The sequence below is a fragment of the Lepus europaeus genome, chromosome 5, assembly GCF_033115175.1.
Source record: "Lepus europaeus isolate LE1 chromosome 5, mLepTim1.pri, whole genome shotgun sequence".
NCBI classification, from domain to species: Eukaryota; Metazoa; Chordata; class Mammalia; order Lagomorpha; family Leporidae; genus Lepus; species Lepus europaeus.
This window is the reverse complement of record NC_084831.1, coordinates 50,882,683-50,909,059: the sequence shown is the minus strand read 5'-3', so window position 1 is coordinate 50,909,059 and position 26,377 is coordinate 50,882,683. Positions and strand designations below refer to the sequence as shown.

The 26,377-nt window shown below is 40.9% G+C and overlaps 1 protein-coding gene across 5 annotated transcripts in view; it reads right to left on the bottom strand.

The window, feature by feature from the left end:
- The window catches only part of FGGY (FGGY carbohydrate kinase domain containing), a 511,589-nt gene that overhangs the window by 292,609 nt on the left and 192,603 nt on the right, over positions 1-26,377 (bottom strand). For all 5 annotated transcript variants that reach the window (XM_062193368.1, XM_062193367.1, XM_062193366.1 and 2 more), the window contains exon 6: positions 21,598-21,713. In XM_062193368.1, the coding sequence (XP_062049352.1) occupies positions 21,598-21,713 (116 nt within the window). The remainder of the gene's footprint in view (positions 1-21,597; positions 21,714-26,377) is intronic.

Here is a 26,377-nt window from a genome sequence, read left to right as displayed (position 1 = left end):
CAATTAAAACCATAGTAATGTTTTACCTCATCCCAGTTAGAATGGCTGTCAATCAAAAATCAACAAATAACAAATGTTTGTGGAGAGAAAACAAACCTAATACACTATTGGTAGGGATATAAACTAGTACAACCATTATGGAATGACATTATGGAAGACATTATGGAGATTCATCAGAAATCTGCATATTGTTCTACCATATCACCCAGGCATCCCACTCTGGGAATTTACCCAAAGGAAATGAATCAGAATATGAAAGATTTATCTGTACCCTCATGTTTATGGCAGCCCAAGTCACATCATCTAAGGGAATCAACTGATGACTGGATAAAGAAAATGTGGTACATATACATGAGGGGATACTACTCAGCCATAAAAAGAATGAAATGTTATCTTTTGTCACAAAATGGACACAACTGGAGACGATTATGCTTAGTGAGATAAGCCAGACTGAAAAAGACAAATATGTTTTATATAATTTGTAGTAGCTAATATATAGAGTATTAAAAAACTTAATGTATATGAACAAAGTTGACATCTTGTGATTTGACTAGTATTTATAGCTCTTATCTATATTTCTGTAGAACAGTGGTCATTATTTTCTTGTAGAACTCTATTTAGCTAGTAATTATAAAGTAAATTGAAAGTCTGTTATCACAAAATATTGAGAGAAAGGAAGGAAGAGGGAAGGAGAAAAGCATCATTATATTCTTAGAACTATATCTGTGAGATCTGTTCCGTTTATATTCATAAATTTAAAATATTTTTAAATAAAGGAAAAATGTCCCTCAAAATTGATAAAAAAATAGCAGTGTGTAGCTCAGGTCCATAGACATAAAGGTCTTATATATTATAGAATTGTTTCTAGTACAGGCATATTCAATTCTTGCATCATAGCCAGAAATACCAATTATATGTTCCAACGGAAACCTATGGTATTTAAGCAAAGATGAAATTGTTCTGTTGGTACAATGCATTGTTGTAGTTATAAGGCTCATTTTATGGATTATCATGGGCATGAAATCTTGCACAACACTATTAGAACAGAAAATTAAAGCTATTCCAAATAGTAAGTTTTCAGATAGTCTTTTTCTGTGTTACTTTGTAGTGGTTAAGAAATATGAGTGGAACAAGAGGAAGAAAGAAAGAAAGAAAGAGAGAGAGAGAGAGAGAGAGAGAGAGAGAAAGAAAGAGAGAGAGAAAGAGAGAAAGGAAGGAAGGAAGGAAGGAAGGAAGGAAGAGAGAGAGAAAGAGAGAGAAAGAAAGAAAGAGAGGGAGAGAAAGAAAGAGGGAGAGAAAGAAAGAGAGAGAGAGAAAGAAGGAGAGAAAGAGAGAGAGAAAGAGAGAACGAAAGAAAGAGAGGGAGAGAGAAACAGAGAGAGAAAGAAAGAAAGGAGAGAGAGAAAGAAAGAGAGAAAGAGAGAGGAAGAAAGAAAGAGAGGAAGAGAGAAAGAAAGGGAGAGAGAAAGAAAGAGAGAAAGAAGGAAAGGAGAGACAAAAAAGAGAAAGAAAGAGAGAGAAAGAGAGAGAAAGAGAGAAAGAAAGAGGGAGAAATAAAGAGAGGGAGAGAGAAAGAAAGAAGGAGAAAAAGAAAGAAAGAGAAAGGAGAGAGAAAGAGAAAGAGAGAAAAAGAAAGAGAGAAAGGAGAGAGAAAGAAAGAAAGAGAGAAAGAAAGAAAGAAAGAAAGGAAGAAAGAGAGAGAAAGGAGGGAAGGAAGGAAGGAAAAGGAAGGAAAAGGAAGGGGAAGGGAGGCAAAATTATTGAGAGGGAGAGGCAGAGAGAGATTTTCTGACAGTTAATTTTCCAGTGACTTCATCAGCTGGGGCTGGGTCAGGATGAAGCCAGGAGCCATGAACTCATGTGGGTGGCAGGGGCACAAGTACTTGGGTCATCTTCAAATGCTTTCCCTGGAGCATTAGCAGGGAGCTTGTTTGAAAGTGGAGCAGCCAGGACTTTAACCGGTGCTTATCCAGGATGCTGGTATTATAGGCAGTGGCTTAACCCGCACTGTGACAATGTGAGCCCCTCATGCTTTTACTTCTACCAGCATATGTTTTGCTCAACTCTCCACTTGTAACCACCTTCCATCAGTGGCAGAAACTTCCAGTTGTCAACTTAGTTGTTAGTTTTCATCCTCCCTCTACCCTATATTTTCAAAACTTTATTTAAAAAGGTAGAAGACAGAGAAGGAGTGACAAAAAGATCTTGCATCCACTGGTTCACTCCTCAAATGTCTGCAGCAGCAGAGGCTAGGCCAGGTCAACGCCAGGAACCAAGAGCCCCATTTGGTATCCATATGGATGGGTGCCAAGAACCCAAGTACTTCGAAGCTGGATTCAAAACAGAGTAACCAGAAGTTGAACCACACTCTCATCCGGGATGTTTAACCCACTGTGCCAGAACATGAGCCCCTCTCCCCTTCTTTTATAAACACATACTTTCATTTTCTCAGACCCTTAAGTGTGACCAATGAGCCTCCCTTACAAAGAATGGTATTCATTAATGAAATTCTGGACAATGAGATGTAAGCTGAAGTGACTGGATGCATCAGAGACAGCATTTGACATACAGAAGCAGATTCAGCCAACATGCACACTTTTGCCTTGTGTTTGTGTCTTTCTTCTACCTAGATCATGGACTTGATACTTAAGGCAACTCCCCAAGACCAATAAGGACGGGTCCTACATTGAGGTCAAGGAGATTATGTGCACAGAACTGAAAGAAGGGTAGCAGATTAGAGGATAGAGACCTGCAGGGACAATGTGCTGCATGTAGAGGGCCATGTCAGTGCGTTTTGTTTTTGTTTTAGCACCAGAAAGACTTCAGAAAGCTCATGCTGGGAAACTATAGGATTCTATTTTCATTGGTAAAAGTTCCTGCCAGCTGCAGTGTGCAAAGTGGGCTGAAGAAGTGTTAGAAGCCTGTTGAACAGTCCAGGTAAGAGACTATGGGAAGGTAGACTTGGCAGTATTTAAAGGTGGGGAGAGCGCAGGGATTACAGATATACATGGAGCATAAATGTGACAGTCTTAGTAACTGATTAGACACAGAGGAAAAATGACAAGGCAGTAGCAAGTTTGCAGTGCAGGCTTGGAGGTGCAACTCTTCGAAATTCACAAAGCAAAATGAAGGGACAACTCTTTGCTATGTGCTTGTAACCAGGACGGTGCTTTCTGCTGGAGAAAATCACACTGCAGGGCGGGTTCATAATAGATTCATGACTAGCCCTCAAGCAGGATTCTTAACACCCACTGACAATCCTCCATGTCTTCTCTAATCAACATGAACCCCAATTCCCTATGCCGCCATTGTAAATCTTTTTCCACTCTTCTAAAACTCTTGACTCTCCTAATTTTTGACCTCTTTGTCAAGTGATCATCTCACCTTTCACTTCACAGAGGAAACAGACACCAAGAGGAAGGACATCCCTTGACTCTCCATTTGTCAGCATGTTGCTCCCCAGTTGTGCACCTGTTAAAGCAGATGTGTCCCAAGGCCAATCCCTCCTGCCTTCTGGATCCTTTCAATGTGGGTCTGATTTTCCCTTCTCTTTACTATCATCACTCCCTAATGGAACCTTCTTATTAGCCATAGGAAATGCTCATGCAAATCTCTTCCATCTTCAAAAAGCCAAACAAACAATAGAAGCGTTCCTCTGCTTCCAACTGACTTAATCCTCTAGTGACTGCCCCATTCCTCTTTCTTTCCCTTCCAACCAAATTTCTTAAGTGTTGTCTACTAATCACTAGCCAGTTGAGTGACCTAGGATAATTAGTTTCTTTGAGTCTCATTGCTCTCTACTGTAAAAAGGGAATGGGTAACATTACTACATATCTTGTTGGGGTTATTGGAATGTGATAATCCAAACTTAGCAACTGTCACAGTGTCTAGTAAATTCTTAGTAAATATTAGTTGTAGGTGTTGTAGTAGTTACTATTTACTCTTGTTAAACAAAATTTTAAGGAGTTATTTTAGACTAAACTCATACAACGGGCCCCAGCAGACTAGACTAAAATTCAGAATGGGGAGCAGGTGTTTAGCTTAGCAGTTAAGAAGCCAGCCGTGATACCTGAGAACCTGGACTCAATACCTCACTTTGGCTTCTGACTCCAACTTGCTGCTAATGCAGATGCTGGGAGGCAGCAGTGATGGCTCAAGAAGTTGTGTCCTGCTGTTCACATGGGAGACCTGGATGGAGTTCCTGGCTCCTGGTTTTGGCCTAAACCTGTCCTAGCCTGGACATGTGAGAGACTGAACCAGTTTCTCTCTCTCTTTCTGATTGACTCATTGTTTTTTTAAAAATTTAACATTCAAAATGGAGTCACTCATATTAAAAATAAAATAAACTGATTTGTTATTTGACTTTCTATTAACTCTACTTTAGGAAATTTGATTATTGTCTCTAAATAAGCTAATTTCAATTGGCATGGTAATGAAGTTCCCTCTCTTTAATTCTGAATCCTTAAATTCTCAATTGGGAAGTAACCTGAAATACCCTGAAGTTAACTAGTCAATTAATCTCACATTGTTCTGTCTGTGCCTTAAAAGGAAATTAACTTTGAAATGGCCAATTTGTTTTTTTGACTTAGTTTCTGCTTTCTTCAAGCTCTTTTCTGTCTAAAAACCAACTTCTGTTCAATTCATTGGAATAGTTACTGCATTTTTATGGAGTAAAGTATTGTTCAATTCTAGCATCACAGAATAAAGCCAATTAGTAAGTGTTGTCATTTCGTCTTTTGACATTTTTAACCCTTATCTTCTGGCTCCCACTTACTGTAATAAAGTGAATGTCACTAAAGTCCCTGCTATAGTACGAATGTGTCCCCCAAAATTCTTGTGTTGGAAACTTAATCACCAACACAACCACATTGGGAGGTGGGGCTGTTTAGGGAGGTAACAGCTCACAAGGGCTCCCCTGAGGTGCTATCTTAGAATTTCAGGCAGCTTGTAACTCATAGGAAAGATAAAATAAGGTACATGTATTGAATATTAAATGAACAAAATGGGAACAAAATTAATTGAGACAGGGATAACTACGTACACCACTGGTTTACAAATGCACTATAGATAAATCTGAAATTCCTTTAAGTTTTCAAGCAAAGGAAGGAGAGACACTCTTGCCAATTTCTCAATATGATGCTCATGAGGAACAGAGAAAGTGAAATTAATCATTTAGAATAAAACTGGGAGAAACTGAGAATAATATGGGTTCTCAGATCAGAGAAGATTTTTCCTATGAGGCCCACACTAAGAGTTCCTGGGTAAGAAAATTGAAACTACAAGGTTAGGTGGGGAATATTGGGGCAGTCGGTGACATAAGGCCTGCGAAATGATTTGGTCTGGTAACACCATGGTAACTTCAGACAGTACTTGAAATTCAATAAATCTATAGCAGACTAGTTTTTAAGTCAGCAATTTTGTATGGTCTGTGAATGATATTATAAATATCCAAATGGCACTGGCAGAGAAAAGTAATGCCCTGATAGAGGCATTACTTTTCCAAAGTAGCAGGTGGCTGAAATGACGGAGGTCAAGTGATTTGATTGATACTAGTCATACAGCTTGTGAATGGCAGGACGAGGCTTTAAAGTCATGCCTCTCTGGCTCCAAAACCCATGTTCTTTCCATTACCTTCAAGTGCATTTTAAAAATAAATTCCCCCTCCCTTAGCAACTGTGAGTCAACAACAGATCTCTATATACGATGTCCCTAACAGAGTAACACGACATTGCAAAAGCTCTGTATCTTAATGATCCCCTGGCGTTTCTGCACTTTCAGGTTAGTGATAAATGCACAATCCTGGGTAGAAAAGAGTGGGGAAGGGATGCAGAACATAAAGTATTAATAAACACTGTAAAATCATTACCTGGTCCCTTAAGTAGCCTCTAAAGTAAGGACAGTGGGGAATAAGCATTGCAGGAAGGTTTTTACCCACTCCTAATAGATTGTACATCTCAATATCTAAAAGGGTATGAAATTTTAACAGAATTTTTAATGTCTTTCTAGGTTTTACGATACCACAAACATATCATCTTCATTCTTCACGCCACAAGAACAGATGGGTGGCAGGGGTGATGGATACGTGACTCACCACCTCCTCAGGCCCATGGAGGCTGTCTCAAGCACAGGCAAACTTCTGGGATCAATAGAGTTCAGGGCAATGTTGTGTCTGCCAGCAACCCTTCAAGAAGGCCATTAGTCAACTAGTGACCTGCCAGCCTGACCACAGCAACCCTCTGATGTGCATTCTCAGAAAGGTTAGCCCACATGCTGAGAAACTGAAAACATCATGGGTAGCTTGAAGCCAAAACTCCACAGAAGTGGGGTGAAGGGCACAGCGGAGGAGCCATGCAGTCAAAGGCAGGGTCACCACCCACCAGCCATGGGCCCAGAATAAGCTAATAAGAAGAGCTACAATGTGTCAAATGCAATAGAGAAGGCCAACCATTGGGAATGGCTGCCCTCAAGAACATTGAATTAAATGATCCCCAAATGGATGACAATGCCATGAGGTCGAACGTCTAACCAGGGTCTAGAATCAAGTCCCAAGTTAATAGCTTTCAGAAAAAGAAAAATCCAAAAAATGAATGGTGAATTTCAATGTAGTTAAAACACATACAGTTTTACCAGGTTGGCTCATTCCCTCCCGGAATTTCTCAGAAGTTGAGGTGAAATCTAATCTTCAAAAAGACACATCCTCAGGTCTCTTATTCCACTGCTAGTTCAGAAAAAGGGAACCAAGTCCTTTAAGGCGTCATTTATCTTCTGTGACCTAAGTAATCCCCTGTTATCACTGAGGAGGGGTACAGTGTCAGAAAGATCTCGATTAGAATCTAGCTCCATGATTTACTAATATTTTTTTTTAATTTGAGCGGATAATTTCCTGAGGTTAAATAATCCTAGATTATTAAACTGCTTCTTGCATTTACTGGATCTAAATTATCTCTTTCATGCAGATTATGGAGCAACCTAAATCTATGTTACCTATTGTATGGCCTTGATCATTTATTAACCCCTCTGAGTCCTGGTTTCCTCCTCAGTATAATGCATATAAAAGCACCTACCTAGACTGGTCAAGGGAATTAAGTAAGTTCATCAAAAATTTTATTTATTTCTTTAAATTTTATTTGGAGGAGAGGAAGGGGGCAGGCAGGCCTTCTGTCTGCTGGTTCACTACTCCAAATGTTTGCAATAGCCAGGGTGGCCCAGGCCAAAGTCAAGATCCTGGAACCCAATGTGGTCTCCCATGTGAGAGCAGCCACCACCTGCTGCCTCCCAGGCATGGGAGCAGAAGCTGGATCAGAAGCAGAGGTAGCAGGATTAGAACCATGCACCCTTGGCCAGTGCCACGGCTAAATAGGCTAATCCTCTGCCTTGCGGCGCCAGCACACCGGGTTCTAGTCCCGGTTCGGGGCACCGGATTCTGTCCCGGTTGCCACTCTTCCAGGCAAGCTCTCTGCTGTGGCCAGGGAGTGCAGTGGAGGATGGCCCAAGTGCTTGGGCACCCACATGGGAGACCAGGAGAAGCACCTGGCTCCTGCCTTCGGATCAGTGCAGTGCGCCAGCCGCAGCACGCCTACCGCAGCGGCCATTGGAGGGTGAACCAACGGCAAAAGGAAGACCTTTCTCTCTGTCTCTCTCTCTCACTGTCCACTCTGCCTGTCAAAAAAAAAAAAACAAAAAAAACAAAAAAACAAAAAAACAAAAAAACAAAAAAAAAACCCATGTACCCCAATATGGGATGCAGGTATCCCAAGTGGTGTCTTAACTACTTAACCAAGTGTCCACCCCTAAATGAGTTAATAGTAAAGGATTTAGAAGTGACTGATACATAATAAGTATTCAACAAATATTTGCTTAGTTTATGGCCCCTTAGCAACCAAATACTTTCTAGGAAACCCAGGTTACTACAAAGTTTACATATTTACCATTGAGAGTTACATTTTTCCTTTTTTAATAAAAATGCTTTTTAATGAAAAAACCTATATATTTATCCTTGAAAAAATGTACCTTGCTAATTTTAGCCTATTCTTCAAATCTATTCATCCTTTAAAAAGTTTTGAACGGTTATTCAGTATACCAACTATGGTTCTCTTTTGCATCATTTACAAATTTATTTAGCAGGTCTTCTATGTCTTTATCTAATATGTTGAGAATATGGAGAAGGGCAAGTTAAATATAATGACATGGGCCGGCGCCGCGGCTCACTTGGCTAATCCTCCACCTGCGGTGCTGGCACCCTGGGTTCTAGTCCTGTTTGTGGCGCTGGATTCTGTCCTGGTTGCTCCTCTTCCAGTTCAGCTCTCTGCTGTGGCCTGGGAAGGTAGTGCAGGATGGTCCAAGTGCTTGGGCCCTGAACCCGCATGGGAGACCAGGAGGAAGCACCTGGCTCCTGGCTTCGGATCAGTGCAGCACGCCGGCCACAGAGTACTGGCTGTGGCGGCCATTTGGGGGGTGAATCAACGGAAAAAGGAAGACCTTTCTCTGTCTCTCTCTGTCTCTCTCACTGTCTAACTCTGCCTGACCAAAAAAAAAAAAAAAATGCAATGGCATGTATCATAGCAACATAGACCCACACTGGGTTGAGATTAAGTCCTTTATCTATGATCTTGGAAATAGTTTCTCAGCCATTTAAGAATTCCTTTGAAAGTATCATTTATCCCAAACATCTATATTTTGCCTTTGAGGATACTTTGAAATTTCTTAAAAATGTGTGGCACTAAGAATACATTTTATCTGTTGCATTTTATTCCACTATAAATTGTACTTTCAAAATTCTAGATAATTTATCCAACAATATTTAATAAGCAGATACTTTTATCAATAAACAGATAAAACATAAGTTAATTTTAGATAATTATAAATGCTAGAAGAAATCACAAGAGAGGAATAAAATATTGCTGGCATATAAGGAAAGAATGTTAGCTTTCTGGTAAGGGAAAGCTATTCTCTGCTGACTTTTGAGCTGACACCTGAACAAAGAGAAAGTGAGAACCATGTGAATGATTTGAGAAGGGCCATACCAGACAAGGCAGAGTTAATGTAAAGGGTATGTACACTGGAAATGTCTGAGGGGCAGAAAAACGGTCATTGTGGTTGGATGGTGAATAAGTTGGGGCATGGTAAGTAATGAAACCAGAGATATCACATAGGACTTTGTTAAACATGGCAAGGAATTTAGATGTTTTCCTTCCCAAGTGCCATGGGAAGTCACTGGAGGAATTTAAGCAAGGAGAGTAACATGATCTGATTTACATTTTTAAAATATCACTCTGGTAGCTGTGTGGAGAATGGATTATCAACGGGAAAAATAGAAACAAGGAAACCATTTAAGAAGTTGGCACACTATAACAACGAGAGATCAAAGTGCTCTGAACTGGGATGGTGACAGTGGAGAGTAGTAAGCATACCTAATTCAGGGTCCCTTTTAGAGAAAAGAAGAAAGAACTTGTTGATGGATTAAATCTAAAGATGAGCAAGAAATAGAAGCATCAAGAATGACTTTCAGTTTTGGGTCCTGAGAAATGAGGATATGTGTGATTCCTTTTATTGAGATGGAGATGACCAAAGGTGTGGTATGTTGGCTGGTCAGGCTTTCTGGGTGAATTAAGAATTCCATGTTGAGGGGCAGGTGCTGTGGCACAGTAGGTTAATCCTCCGCCTGCGGTGCCGGCATACCATATGGAGTCTGGTTCTAGTCCTGGCTGCTCCTCTTCCCATCCAACTCTCTGCTGTGGCCTGGGAAAGCAGTAGAAGATGGCCCAAGTCCTTGGGCCTCTGCGCCCACGTTGGGGACCGGGAAGAGGATTCTGGCTCCTGGCTTCAGATTGGCGCAGCTCTGGCCGTTGCAGCCATCTAGGGAGTGAACAAGCAGATGGAAGACCTCTCTCTCTCTCTCTCTCCCTCTCACTGTCTGTAACTCTACCTCTCAAATAAATAAATAAAATCTTAAAAAAAAATTCTATGTTGGCTATCAATCCCCCACATCCACCTATGCATCTACCAAAAACTTAGTGGTGATGCTACACAGAAGTGATAAAGAGCTTTTAACAATGTAAAGCCTATGTGGGATACACAGGCTATAGACAAGACGTAAGCCTTCGCTGCTATTAGAGCTTGGACTATATACCAACCAGCCACACAGGAAGAGTGTTGCTGAGAAAAGTGTTTCAAAGAAAGGCTACACCTCAGTTCAGGTTAGGTTAGCAGGACTTACTCACATTGAACTGGGATGCTTCCTAATAAACATCTTTCACAATTAGATGCTTAATAATCACAACTAAGGTCCCCTATAGCATCAAGGACATAAATCAATGGTTTTTAGGAATCAAACTTGGAAAAATGGAATAATAAGGCACTATTTTATATCTCTGAGGACTAATTCAATGTTATGCTCAGAGGCTCCATGATTAGATCTTGCAATTTGTCTGCTTAGTTTGGACTATCTAGCTTGTCATAAATACATAACATTGACTGAGATGGTCAAAATACTTGTCAAAAGGTCATTTTGTTTCAACCACTTTTGGTCTGAATGAAGCTAGTTCTCTTGGATAATGACTTTAGTTTCCTCTTATCCCCTGTTCTCTTTCAAGTCTCGCAGCTCCACCCACACTCACTCCTGCCACATAGCCATTGCAAATGCTGTCACCTCTTTCTGAACTTTTTTGTCACAGTCTTACTAGCATCAACCTAGTATAAGAATCACTTCCTCAAGTACTTCTCAGTTACCCTGGCAAAGTCATATCCTCTAATTGTACACTCTTCTTTAAAAAGATTTTTATTCATTTATTTATTTTGAGAGGTAAAGTTACAGACAGAAGGAGAGACAGAGTGAGAGGTCTTCCATCCACTGGTTCACTCCCCAGATGGTTGCAATGGGTGGAGCTAGGCAGATCCAAGCCAGGAGCCAAGAGCTTCTTCCAGGTCTCTCAAGTGGGTGCAGAGGTCCAAGTTTTTGATCCATCTTCTATTGCTTTCCCAGGCCATAGCAGAGAGCTGGATCAGAAGAGGAACAGCGAGGACATGAACCAGCTCCCATATAGGATGCTGGTGCCACAGGAGGAGGCTTAGCTTACTACAGCACAGTGCCAGCCCCTAATTGTACACTTTCAAAGCATCATTTATTTGTTCTTTGTACTATTCACCTCTATGTAATTTTTTGATGGACTGATTAATGCTCTCTCCTCTAGACTGCAAGCTCTTGGAAGGCAGGAACACTATTGGCTCTGGCACACCATTGTTCTCAAGACTGTAACACAGTGCCAGCATTAAGTGAATGAATGAGAGCAAAGAAAGGAAATAAAATACTACTCAGTCAATAAATAGGACCTTGTCTTTGCACAACATGACCCATTCTTATTTTTCTAACCTTTGGATATAATAATCAAAAGTCCTTTCTGATTGTTCCTGGAATTTGGCATCATGGGCACCCAGTCTAGCTCCATTTGTCACTATGATACTTTACATGGTATTGGGTCTTCTTGTGTTAGTTAATTTACCTGCTCTCTTCTAGGGTCTTAGCAGAACTCAGATAATTTTATACATCATCTCATTCTATCATAAAGCCCATAAGTTAGGTATTACTGTACCAGCTTAATAGATCAAGAAACAAAGGCTCAGAAAGTTCTAATAATTTGTCCAAGTTTATACAACCAATAAGTGGTGCATTTGGGATTTGGTCCTAGGTCTTTCTGAATTGAAAGCTTGTGACTTTTGGTTTCCCCAAATGTAAATGAAATAAGACCTATTCAATGTATTTGATGGGAGAAATAAACATGATAGTACAAGAAAAGAAATGCTTTTCTTAAGTTGTAAAACATTGTAGGAACATTTAGTCACTGATTTTCCTATTTAATTATTATTAACATATCATGAATTTTTTATTCTGCTTATGGAGATATATGCCCATTCTGTTCATAGGAATAAGCTAAAGATTGCCCATCCTAAGGAACTGAAGAATTTAGGAAAACTTATACTTCTAAACAAGATGACAGCTCAAGGAGATAAAATGGGATGTGATTTTATTTAGAAACTGAAAGCTAATTTATTTTATTATATCCTGCTTGGTGACATTCCTCATATCCAGAAGTTGGTAATAATTTCCTGGGATTATTCAAATGGTACTGGCTTCAATAAATATGACCTATCACCTAGAGAGAAAGTTGAGTTCAGAGGCTAGCATTGTAGCTCAGTAGGTTAAGCTGTAACTTGTGATTCTAGCTTTCCATACTGGTGAGTCAGACTGAGTCTCAGCTACTCTGCTTTCAACCCAGTTCCCTGCTAATGTGCCTGGGAAAGCAATGGAGTCCATCCAATATGGGATGCTGATAGCTTAAGCCACTGTACCACACTGCCCAACCCACAATTACTTCCTTCAATTGTCATAATATACGTATTAGTCTTCATAATATATCAATTGTGGCTTAGAAAGATCAATTACCTCAACAAAAGCTACATAAGCAGAGTTTGCATGGCTTGCAGGTGACAGAGCCAGAACTGAAGTCCGGCCAGTCTGACTCTGGGGGAAAATCTATTGACCCTTAAAATAACTAATACTAATACCTATTTTATTGGCCAGTGCCGTGGCTCACTTGGCTAATCCTCCGCCTGAGGTGCCGGCACCCCAGGTTCTAGTCCTGGTTGGGGCATTCTGTCTCAGTAGCTCATCTTCCAGTCCAGCTCTCTGCTGTGGCCTGGGAAAGCAGTGGAGGATGGCCCAAGTCCTTGGGTCCCTGCACCCGCATGGGAGACCGGGAGGAAGTACCCGGCTCCTAGCTTCGGATCAGCGCAGTGCTGTCCATAGAGGCCATTAGGGGAGTGAACCCATGGAAGGAAGAACTTTCTCTCTGTCTCTCTCTCACTGTCTATAACTCTCTCTCTGTCTCTCTCACTAACTCTGTCTGGCAAAAAAAAAAAAAAAAAACTATTTTATTATTCCAGTTTATTTACATTGATCAGCTAAGAGTTTGACTAGTGTGTTCCTAGATTCAACTAACTGTCCCTGGCAGATGGGCAAAAAAGTCTAATTGCTGCATTTGCATGATAGAAAACTGGGCAATGGATTTTGGGTAGATCCATCTCTGGAAGGCTTTCCCTCAGTGGAATTCTAGAGGGATGCCCATTAAAATGACCTTATTTGGGAAGGCTAAATGACCAAAAGATGCTTTAAAAGCTCAGAGAAGAGGCAGCCTGGAGAAGTGGGAACAGCCACAGGACTGGTCAGAAGGCCTGGATTCTGGTCTCAGCTCTGTCACTAAAATGCTGCAAGATCAAAGAAATTTCCCTCACATTCCTTAGTCTCAGTTTTTTATCTCTAAAATAAGGGCGTTGGAGTAAAACATTTATGATTCCGTTCAGTTCCAGTAGCAGGAAGAAAAGTTGAAGGTTGACCTCACTTCAGGGAGTGTCCCATTATCTCCCAGAGGTACTTCCGGGAATGTAAAGTATGGCTGCACAGTGTTGGAACAGGGCACTGAGGGGGTGACTGTTCCTATCCTCCAAGGTGTCAAAGGGCACTTAAAAATGATGAAAGCTAACATCTCTACAGGCTTCACAGCCCGCACTGTCTTATGACATTTGACATCTCATCTCATGGACATTCCATAGCAAACTGTTATGCAAGGGAGATGGGGAGAGCTAATATGTACTGCATGTGGTTATAGGCAAGAAATGGGATAGAGACACACATATACAATCTCAGTCTCTCTCTATCTCTTTTTCTTCCCCTCCTGCCCTCCCTCCCCTCTTCACAGGAGCTACAAAACTGCTCACACTACCCTAGTAGGCATGAGATTCCCCAAAGGCATGGGTCATAAACAACTCATGTTGTCTTCCCAGGACTTATGGCACACAGCAGGCACTGGATAAGTGTGGCTTGATGACTGGATGTGTGATTGGATGGGTTAATAACTGGCATGGAGATCTCCAGTTGTCAATCAGGCAGAAGTTTTATTTTAAAGGGCAAAATAAGGCAATGCCATATTCCTTTGAGGATATCAGAAGATATGTACTTGCCTTCAAGTACTAGAGAGAATTGTTCCACACTTGGACAGGAATGAGCAGGTGTGAAGAGAATGAGGTAAGAGCAAAGGCTCAGGATAAAGGCCAGGACAACCCCTGCCCAGAGCAGCCACAGGGATGGCCTCCCTCAGCGCATGGAAGACAGTGGTGTGCCAAGTCCCATGAACTCAGAAAAGGATGGTGCACCTGTGGCCTAAGACGATGGATGGCATTTCTTGAGTCAGGTTCCCAACACTGACCATGATGTATCTACTGGTGGAAACCCTGAGGCGTTTCTGAAAGAGCCTTTCCTTAGTGTTGATGTGACACTCCCACATCCTGCTTCTTTGGTCTCACTTATTCCATACCCGGGAGGAGGGGTCACCTAGCTGATGGGTGAGACTTGAAAGCATACACATCTACAGGACATGTTAAACACGAAGTGGGGCCACAGTCTTGAAAGTCAGTGCAGCTTCAGCATGTGTTCCTCTTCTGGAGCCGCCTGTACTTGGGTGAGGGCCTGCTGAAGTCATTAACCAAGCACATCAAGTAGAGCTCACTTCAGGCAAGCACAGCCAGGGTTCAGTCCTCTTTGTCACAGATTCCTGGGCTGACGGTGAATAGCTAAGTCGGTGTCAGACAGGCTGCAATTCCAGACAGATTGCACAGGCAGGAGACCTCCCTGCACAGAAGCTCAACAGACCCTGAGCAAAGCCAATGCTTTGCTGTACCCCACGTTGCCCTGTGTCTGGTTCTCACCTGGTTAGATCTCAAAAGAGAACAGTGGTGAAGACTCACATATTTATGTTCCCAAGACATACAAAGGGTCTTTGGAAAATGTACCTTTATTTCATTAATTTTTATTTATTTTATTTGAAAGGGGGGGGGAGGAGAGATATTGATTGATTGAGATTGATTGCTGGTTTACTACTCAAATGCCAGCAATAGCCAGGGCTGGATCAGGCCGAAGCCAGAAAGCCAAACTTCCATCTAGGTCTCCCATGTGGGTGGCAGGAAGCCAACTACTTGATCCATCACCTGCTGCCCTCCCCAGGTGTGCATTAGTAGGAAGCGAGATTGGAAGTGGAGCCAAGAATCCAAGCAGGATCTTAACAGCTGCATCAGATGCCTGGCCCTGCATTGTCTTTTAACTCTTTTTCCATGAACTTTTTGAAGACCCTCATACTTGTCATTAGTCAAGATGCTTTACCCAGAATTTTAAGCATTCAGGAAAAAAAGTCTCAAATTCAGCTTCAGTTACTGCAGGGTTTACTTAATCCTCTGGAAAAATGAAATTCCCAAACTTCCTAAACTAAATTGATGTTTTCTGTAAGGAGACTGTAATATTCCCTGCAGTGAAAAATTCTCTGAGAGACTTGCTAGAGGAATAGGTTGGGTTGCAGCTATCATTCAACTTGAGGTCTATTTCAACAGAGGTCCCTTCTTATGCTGAAGATGTTAATGAATGGTCACCATGAACACTGAGTATATGATATAAAATCACCGATTCTCATCACCTAGTAGTAGCTTTTAATTTAATCATTTCTAGAGACTCCCTTAAGTATCAATAATAACTGAAGTCCCAAAGGGTCTTAGAAAATCTGTCATCTAAACATACATTCAGTCATTCAGCAAGTGCTTCATCAGTACCTACTATGTGCCAGTGACTGTACCCATAGTTTCTGATGCCTAAAATATGAACATAGAGTCATAGGAGGGGAGAAAACCAGTTTAAAAGGGCAGCCTCCCTTTTCCCACACATGCTTTATCTTCATTTCTGCCTCTCCCTTAACAGTAACTCCTACTCGGGCTTTATGTTTGTTCTTTGCCTGACTTCCCTAATCCCAAATAATGAATGATCTATAAGCTGACACACTGAATCCCTTTACATAACAAAGCTCTCTCTCTATAATGCAAATAATCACCCTATAATTCAGCCATGTTGTACACATGAATTTTCATAAAGTAGACTACTCTAATACCACAATGGAACACTTTTCCCAGGAAGTAAAAAGGCAACTGGGACAGGCTGAAAAGAGCCTGGATAATCGATTAGAACAGGTGGGATGTTGCTTATCTTCCTAAGGGTCCTTTCTCCCTGCTGATCTCTTCCTTCCTGCTTGTTTTTGATAGATATTTAAGATTAGATAGGTAACTTGGGAATGATTCACCAGGAACTGAAGGCCAAAATTTCTTGACACAGCTCATTTATTGGATGATGGGTAGATAATTCCCTACCTGCTCTCAATCCCCTCCCCAACCATAAAAAAATTAAAAAAAAAAAAACTGGGTTTGGGCTTTTCCCAACAATTCTGAACATTGAATAAACTCAAGTAGTTTCAGTTGCATAAAAAAAAAAAAACTATACTCTTTTGATAGCCCAAATTATTTTTCCTTTACTTTGTACAATGTTCACAAATCAAACCATACAAATACCTCCTTGAAAGAAGGCATTAGGTAGCAACATTTCAGCTTTGGAAACGTGCATGTAGTTACTTAAAACATTGTAAATTCTTTCCCCTGTCCTTGAAATGCACCATATAAATATTGCATTTGATCCTTAACTTACACTTCATAAATAATTTATTTCAAGAATACTCCTTCATAAGACCATCAGTTGCTGAGATGTTCAGTTTTCGGGCAAAGCATTTATTTACTGCGTGGCCCCAGGAAGGCTGGTAAAGCCTTGGCTAAAAGCTCCACATGGAGCGAATTATGGTAATTATATTAATGCTTGGGTCCACAATACTCAATGCTCAAATCTGCTAAAAGGTTTTGCGCTGTATTGCCCACATCTTGACAGGCAATGAGGCCACTGCAAATGTTTAACACTTCACAGGGAGGCTTCCGAGATACGTTTTTCTTAGTTCCAAGAACTGCGAAAGAATGTCTGGATGTAACTTCCAGAGGAGTTTCGGAAAGTCACAGTGAGAGCAAATATCCTCTTAAATATTTTCTATTTTGGTTTCAGACTGAAAGTCTATGCTCAAGTAGCCAGAAATTAAAATAAAAGGAAACATCATACAATTAATTTTGATGAATGGTTAAGTTTTAATTCATGTACAGCAATATTCTGGTTAATGATATGTCTACTTAGGACATCCATTAAAAATCCATTAACTTAATGGGCAAAATCGAATAAAGTTACCCTGGAAATTTTCTGCTAGATTAACATTATGGACTTTCAATGAGTATTTCTTGTAGCTATTTCTCTATTAGAAGAGCTAATATACTAATTAATATGTATCTTGGATGAGGTAAGAAAAAAAGAGTAGAAAACTGTTAAAACAGTCAGAAAATCAGAGTTGAAGTTGGACTCAGTCACCAGAGATGCTCCTACAATGAGTAAATATCACAACAGTCTTTCAAAAAAAAAGATTATCTCCCAGTACTAGCCATATCAATCATTACTTTATATGCTTACTATCAAATAGTAATTTAGCTACAAAAATATGCAAGAGCTGTGCTAGCACTGGGAATACAAAGGGAAATAAGTGAAAATGCTATGTCAAAGAGCTCACAGTCTAGTGTGGAATTAAGACATGGGAACAGGTAATCAATATGGACTATAACAAAGCTATATCCAACACACCACAGGAATATTCAGGAAAGAACAATTATTGTTTTTGCACATGGTTACTCATCTCTCTGATTCTCATCTGGATACAAGTGCTTTTGTCAGCACTTAAGAGAACTACATGCAACAGGTATGACAATGCACACAGAAATGTGCTTGGAATATAGAATGAGAGAGTATCAGTATTTATTCACTGCCTACTATGGGTATACAATGCATCATGGGTGGAAGTCAGAATACAAAGGAATTAGAGCAGGGTCTGGAGCCATTTAAACATGGGTTTGTATTTTGTTTCTGTCAATTGAAAATTCTGCAACCACTAGTGAAGCACATTCCCTTCTTCTGAATTTTGGTGTAAGCCGTATAACAGACAAATAACCCTGTGACACGGTTTTGGAAATTTAAAAGATGATGATTGTAATGCAATGACTCTTGTCTGGGAGATGATAAACCACTCATTTTAATTGCTAGTATTTATTCTCTTGCATAGGCAAGACTATGAAGATACAAATATATCACAAAACTTACCTGAATCCTCATTAGTGCTAGAACCACAACCCACCTACTCCAATTCAGTGTGTTACATCCAACTTGTCCACACTCTATTATAGGCTGAAAAGCCCTCCCTCTGGCACTGGGCTCTGATAGCTCTTCCTCAAAGCATGGTGCTCCAGTAGCGTCTTCAGAACACCAGATTGGGGACTTGGGACTTGGGACATAGTGGCCTTGTTTAGCTCCAATGACCAATGCATCTGTGCCTGGATACTATGGACTGAATTGTGACCCCCAAAATTCGTAAAAGCTCTGACCTCCAATACGACTGCATTTAGAGATGAAGCCTCTAAGTGGCAGCTTAGGTTCAAAGAGATCACAAGAGTAGGGCTCTGGTATGATAGGATTAGTGTCCTTAGGTGATGGAGAGCTCCTTCTCACCTTCCTCAACATACAAGTCAAAGAAGAGGTCATGTGAGCACATACCAAAACAGCAGCCACATACAAGCCAAGAGGAGAAACCTCAGAATGAAATCTACTGTGTTGGCACTTTGACCTTGGCCTTCCCAGCCTCTGGAACTGTAAGAAATAAATTTCTGTTGTTTGAACCACTCACTCTGTTATTTTGCTGTGGAAGCCTGAGCAGATAAAGACTCCTGGGAAATTCCTTTGCCAGTCTTCCTTAACTGTTATCAACCTATCTCTGTTCAAACCACTGTGCTTGTGCTCATGTCATGTCTTACACATTCAGGCAACAGGTATTTATCGACACTGTCCATGCCAAGACACTGCAGAGCAAGGTAGATATAGTTGCTTTCTTTCAAGAGCTCTGGGTTTATATCGCTTTTGTTTTTGGCAGCACAGTTCTCCTGTTGCGCTTGAAGCACTGTGTGCACCCCTAGCTGGGGAGGTAGGAGTCCTGACATATAAGGGCAACTTCCTCAGGCCTTACCTAGGTAGGTAAAAGTTTGGTCCTATTCCTCAGTTTTTCTCCTAGCTACTGGCTCTATGCATCTGAATATCAGAATTTTTAAACCAATCACCCCTTAACTTAAAGCATTAATACTGTATTGGTGCTCTGTGGAGTTATACCCACTTATCAGGCTGAGATCCCACCAGAATCCTACTTTTGTCCAGGGGTGGACATTTGTCCTAATCAAGCTCATGCTGCCTTTGAGTATTAATATTGTCTTGCTGTCTAATACTGCTGGAGACCAGCTACAGAGCTGTGTTGCTTTCTTAGTCTAGTACAGTCAGCTCTGCATCTGTGGGATCTACATCCATGGATTCAACCAACTGTGAACTAAAAATATCTGGGGGGAGGGGGAGTTGCAAAACTGTACTGAACTGATAATGTTCAATTTTTTTCTTGTCATTATTCCATAAATGATACAGTATAACATAGCATTTATATTTCATTAAGTATTATAAGTAATATAAAGATGACCTAAATTATATGAGGATGTGTACAGGCAACATGCCATTTTATATAAGGGAGTTGCTCATCCTCAGATTTGGTATCTAAGGAGAAACCTGGAACAAGTTCTCCACAGTTACCAAAGGACAACTATATATCCCAAGGAATCAGCACGTACTGGTAGAAAAATATGGAGTCAGACTTTACATCTTAATAGTGGACATGAGGAAGCCAGTGGCATTGTGTGTAAAGTCTTCTCCTGTGATGTCAGCATCTCATACAGGCACCGGTTTGAGACCCAGTTGCTCCACTTCTGATACAGCTCCCTGTTAATGCTGGAAAAGCACTGGAAGATGGCCCAAATACTTGGGTCCCTGCCCCGACATGAGAGACCTAGAAGAAGCTCCAGGCTCCTGGCTTTGGCCCGATCCGGCCCCAGCTATTGTGGCCATTTGGGGAGTGAACCAGCAGATAGATCTCTCTCTGTCTCTTCTCCTTTCTCTGTAATTCTGCCTTTCAAGTAAATAAAAAATAAATCTTTAAAAAAATACTGGGCATGAAACTAAAACTCATTTTTCCTATCTGTAAAACGGAAATAATAAAACAGGTGGGCTTGTGAAGGCCAAATAAGATGATGTACATAAATTACCCAGCAAAGAATCTGGAATGTAGTTGATGACTAATGGTAGATGCTCTTCTTCTTGTTCTTTTTCCCTGGTTCCAAGCTCCCTACCCCTTCTCTATCACCTCAGACCCTGAGATAGTTTCAATTAAGCCAAAGACATTCTAGCAGGCCTTTTTCTGCATATTCCCCAGCTCGATTCTTTTCTTTAGATTTAGCTTTTTGTAGTTGAAGAGATTGTAGCTGCCACGTGGATCCTACATGTTTCTTCCTCATATTCTTGGACTTTAAGAGAGAAGTTGAACCAAAATAAGCTACTCTGTGGACTCGGTGAGCGTGAGTGGTTGAAGTAGTAGCAGGCACTACCAGCTGTTCACTAATATCTAAAAGCACAATACTCAAGTTTTAGCTAGTTCCTACCACAGACACATAGCTAACCCAGTTAATGACTACATTTTCCCAGAAATTCTTATAGTCCTGTAGGGTGTTATAAACAACTGCTGGCCAATAGGATATGGTCAGATGATGTTGCCCATTTCCTTGTTGTGCTGTCTCTAAAACAAAGTGTATATTTCTCTGGTCCTATTGATCCTCCCTCTTCCTGGCTGGGAACTGATGAGAACTGAAGCAGTCATCGTGGACCCAAAGTCAGAGGTTATGTTGTGAGAATGGCAGAGCTGCGCTCATAGTCATTCACCTCTGTTCTAATTCATAAAAGGGGAATAATCTTCTACCTTATTTTTTAATCCACTGTACTTTTTGATCTTATCATTATCATATCCTAGTGTGCATTCTGAAAAAATACAGAAGCATTTCTACTGAATAGGTGTAACCGCTTACCTGATGATAGCTCACTAGAATTATAAGTAGTAACTACAGGAAATTAAGCATCTTCCTGTGCAATGACCTTGTAAACATTAAACATTAAAAGGTCAGCTGTCATTGTATCTACCTAGAACCTGAATTCTTTTGACAAGAAAAACATTACTAGTCACTGCGCCTTAAACATCCAGGCAATGTCACGTGAAACTGGAAGTCTGGGACCTTTAAGGCCTTAGGAACCATCACCTCACGTTTCATTTTCTGTCTTGTTTCCATATTCTGATTTTGATCTTTTCACTTATATTTTTTCCTGTTCATAGCCTTGCCTTGTTCCTTGATCTTAATTCACAAAACTATTTCCCCGGTGCTAACTGGAAATGATGCACATACAGCTAATGATGACTTTGTGCCTGGGTGCTCCATGCAATTAACTTCCCCAGTCTACCCCAATTTCCATTCTGTACTTCAGAGCAGGTCCTCACAGCACATATCCCCACCAAGTTTGTATCATTCATGGTCCACCCAGCATAACTGACTCACTGCTCCTGGAAACTGAGGCAGAGTTTCTGGATTTCCGTTGGAAAAAAAAAAAGCAAAAACAAACAAAACCCTCCAGTATGCTTATATGTACATACAAATGGTCATTCTCCAGATTTTCTCTTCTCTTACCTATTTTGCTGTAATTGTCTGCTACAAAGTCCTCCAAACCAATCGTCTTCCAGAAACTGTCATCCCAGCCTTTCTCTGCTGAGTATGTCCATTTGCACACCAGGGAGCAGAGAGACCTAAAAAACGGGAGAGAAGTAGACCCAACAGGGTAAGATAGGCTTCATTTATTCTGCCAAGTACCTGCCCAGATATCTGTAATAGTATTGTGGAAGAAGAATAAATCAAAGAAGGTGAACTTAGATGCCTGTTTGGAGCAAAAGCTCCATGTACACCTGTTAATTATTGACAGGGCTTTCTTTCATTTTCAAAAGAATTTCACCTCTTTACTTGGATTCTGATCAATAGAACTACATACATGAATATTTATTCTATAGTGATATGTCACATGTGAAATAATTAGAAATTACTACTCACAATTTGCTGAAACTGAGTCTATTAAATGTTTCATGTGACACAGCTAGTTGTGTACTTTTTAAAGCTTATAATTTAGATATATACTGAAATATTAACAGAGGTGATGATATTTGGGACTTACTTCAAAATAACAAAATGAAAGGAAATGAATGGCACTGTGGATAGGGTAGGGTTGGCTTGGGTTATTGGTTATTGGATATGAGTGATAGGTTCATGGTGGTTGTTAGACTATTATGTCTAATGTTGTATATCCAAATTCTCCATAATAAAAAGTTTTTTATATGTACCTTGTATAGATAATGAATAATATGGTCATTCTGGTCTAAAGCAATATTTAAAGGGGGAAGGTTTGAATGAAGGAAGATGCTTTCCTTTGCAGCTTCACTTCTCATCAATTCACCCCTAATATTTTACACTCCAATTAAAAAAAAACATTTCTTTCTGTTCTTTGAGGAAAGTCATGCTCTTACACACTTCTGTGCCTCTGTCCACCTCCATCTATTTAGAAAACTTTCCAGCTTCTTCACCCTGACAACATTTTAAACTCTAACTTTTGCCCAGGCTGACTCCAGTTTTAAGGTAGCAACTCCTTTTCTGATTTCCCAGAGCAGGGAGCCTATCTTTTATCACAGCCCTTATCATGCTGTGCAATTAATTGCTTCTTTATGTATTTCTCCTACAGTTCAATTGTCTTCCAGGCTGTTCCCAATATTGTGTTCATAACACACTTTATTAATCAAAATCTATTGTTTCCATTCCTGCTTAAAACCCTTCAACTTATCCTCAGCAAACAGGGAAAAGTCTAATTGTTAGCAAGGGTTAAAAGATACTTCATGTAGGCGGGCGCCGTGGCTCAACAGGCTAATCCTCTGCCTAGCGGCGCTGGCACACCGGGTTCTATCCCGGTCGGGGTGCCGAATTCTGTCCCGGTTGCCACTCTTCCAGGCCAGCTCTCTGCTGTGGCCCGGGAGTGCAGTGGAGGATGGCCCAAGTGCTTGGGCCCTGCACCCCTTGGGAGACCAGGAGAAACACCTGGCTCCTGCCTTTGGAATCAGTGTGGTGCGGTGGCCGCAGCACGCCGGCCGCGGCGGCCATTGGAGGGTGAACCAACAGCAAAAATGAAGACCTTTCTCTCTGTCTCTCTCTCTCACTGACCACTCTGCCTGTCAAAAAAAAAAAAAAATTCCTTCATGATATAAGTGTGCCCACCCTCAGTCTCCTTTCTTGCCATCCCCACCCTTGCTTTCTCTATTCCACAACATTGAGTTCTATGAGGCCCCCTGTGGCTGACCTTGATGTCTTTATCCCCTATGCACTGAACCATTTGCTTCATCCTCCTGGAAAGACCTTCCCCGCTATGCATCTAACTCCTAATTGGCTTCTGCAACACAGCTGAGATGGTCTACTTTCAGGAAGCCCCAGTGGAGGACAGGCTCAGACCATAGTCTTTTTCCAAGTTCCAACCTAGACAGACTCTTATATTTACTACTATAACTGTCTTTGCCTATTCGCTTCTTCACTAAACCAGCAACTCCCTCAACAGAAAACCAGCCATACTCATCTCTGTGTCTCGGGGTCTACAAAATGTTCATGAAAAATGTATGCTGTGAAAAAACTATACGTGGATTTCAAAAATGTTTACACCAAAAGAAATTCTCTTCTACTTCCATTTTTCCAGGAACTTTCTGAAGTACATTCATATAGCACTTGCTCTATGTTGAGGCATACACCAAGCCACAGTGAATACTGACTCAATGGAAGCCTTAATGAATGAATATGGTTTGCCTACTCTTATCACAGGTAAACTGTAAACTGGGAGAGCTCATAAAATGTCAAAGATAACCTCAAATCTATTTCACAGGGCCAATACAATAGGTGCATCTCATTCAATCATTTACAGAGACTCACTCACTCATTCACTCAATATTCAATATTCAGCTACTATGATCCTGGTGGTATGCTAGGACCTAGGGACTATGGGTATACAAAAGGCCTGATTCTCAGGTCTCACAGAAACTGAAAGTTTAAAAGGAGAGACAAGAATCAATTAATGAAACCTAAAATCATAATAAATTATCATAAATGTTTTAAAGGAAATAGAGAAAGAAATGAGAAATATTAGAAAGAAAATCTGATATAATCTTGGGGGAGATGGTAGAGGAAGTATCTTGGAGGACTCCTGTGAGGAGGTAGCAGTAAGGTTTAAATGTCTTTTTACAGAAAAAGTTTTTTATGGAGTGGGCATTTAGTATAGCATTTAAAACTTGGGATGCCTATATCCCACATCAGAGTATCTGGGTTGATGCACAGTTCCTCTTCCGATGCTACTATTCCTGCCAATGCACCCCCTAGAAGCAGTGGGTAATGGATCAGGAAGTTGGGTCCCTCCCACTCCCATGGAAGTCTCAGAGGGAATTCTGGGCTCCTGTTTTAGGCCTGGCTGTTGCAGGCATTTGGGGAGTAAACCAGAGGATGGAAAATCTTGGCCTCTGTCGGTCTCTCTCACTTGCTTACCAACTGTTTGAAATGAATAAAAATAAATACATACATTTTAAAAATTCTGTTTATCCTTTAATTGTCTGTGTCCATTGGGCACAGTGTGAAAATCTGATACATGTATACACTGTATAATGATCAAATCAGGGTATTTAGCATTTCCATTTCCATAAACATTTATCATTTATTTGTGTTCAAAACCTTTGAACTACTTGTAGTTTTTTTTTTTTTGTAAAATATATGATGAATTATTATAAACTACATTCACCCTACTATGTTGTAGAACACTATCACTTATTCCTCCTTCTGTAACTACATTTAGTGCTGGGTATCTCGTCTTCCACCCTCAATCAATCCTCCTCTCAGATGTATTTGAAAGACACCAAATATCATTAATGTTTTTTTCAGATGTGACAGGAATGGCAGAAGACACTGAACTGTGCTAAGTGGCTTGGATATACTGAAGGGGTGCTAGCACCAGGAGAAATGTTGTAAATATGTGCTACATTATTCACCTTATTTAAGTAAGATCAGTTTTTCAGTGTATGGAGAAGAAAACCACCTACATAGCATGCTCTGAAGGGTATACAATAGGTAAACTTCCACTAGCACAAGGTCTGGAATTCCAACTTTTGGGAAGCTCTGATAGTTCACTGGAAAGAGCAGTGCTATAGAGGAAAAGATAGTGTAAAAGGATTGTTTCCAATGATTCAAGCCATTGAAGGCAACACCTCGATCTTTAAATTTCCCTTTATCTTCACAGATTTCTAGAACTTTATTTTCCCTTTCTGTCTCAATTGATTATCTCTCCTTTAAGCCATCTTTGTCCACTTGGTAAAGTCTGAGCCATCCTTATGGTCCAGTGTCAATGTTAGCTTCTCAGTGAAAGTTTCTCCATATCCTCCAAGCTAAACTCATGGCTTTCTCCTTTGCTGTACCATGGTAAGATAGAAATACTGCACTTTAGCTCTTAACTCCTGAGGTAGGTGGAGTTCACGGCCTCAAGCATTTATCCCTCCAAATATCGTATCCTCTGCTGTGTAACTTTACAGTGCTTCACCTTCCTACTTAAAAACTCCCAAGTTACCCTCCATAACACATACACTATGCAGGGCCCTTTTCTTACCTCTAGATATTACATTCTGGTATATGACTAAATATATTCAAAGTAATGATGCAGAGTGAATGCATGCAAGAAATTTTAAATGTTTCTGGTTATTCTCTTGCACCCCTGCCGGGCACTGCCAAGAGAAAATCGGGCAGAGGGAGTCCATTTGTTCCATGAGGATAATAAGAGATTTGTGGAGCAGAGCAGTGAACAGCTGAGCCCAACCTGGATCAGAGAGCTCCAAGTTGTTTTAGATCAAAAAAGGCAGCCGGGGGGATGTGGGTGGGTGGGTGGGGGATCCAAGATGGCAGAACAGTGACAGGATGGTCTGATTTAAATTAGGTGAAACTAATATTATAAAAAAGGGAGAATGTAAACCTTCAGGGTAAAGCTGCAGGGCAGCTGCAGTGGGAGATCCTGCGGAAGCAGTAGGAATGGTTCCGACTCATGGTGAAAGTAGACATGCAACAAAAGACCCCCCAGCTTGGATCCATGGAGGAAGGCGCTTGCCCCAGCAAACTAGGTGAGAGTGGACTTCATGAGCCCACAGAGCTGCTGATACAGCAGGAGGGAGAGTTTAGTGAATGGCACCTTTTAGAGTCCTACATAGCTGTCCCAGTGGGGGCGGGGGGGGGGGGAGGTGACATGTCTTTCTCCTTCCCTCCCTCTTTCCCACTACAACAGAGACCTGCAGCCAGTGGTGGGAGGGCTGGTGCTATTTTTAGACACAAGCAGGTAGCAGCTTCCTCAATTCCTGTGCAG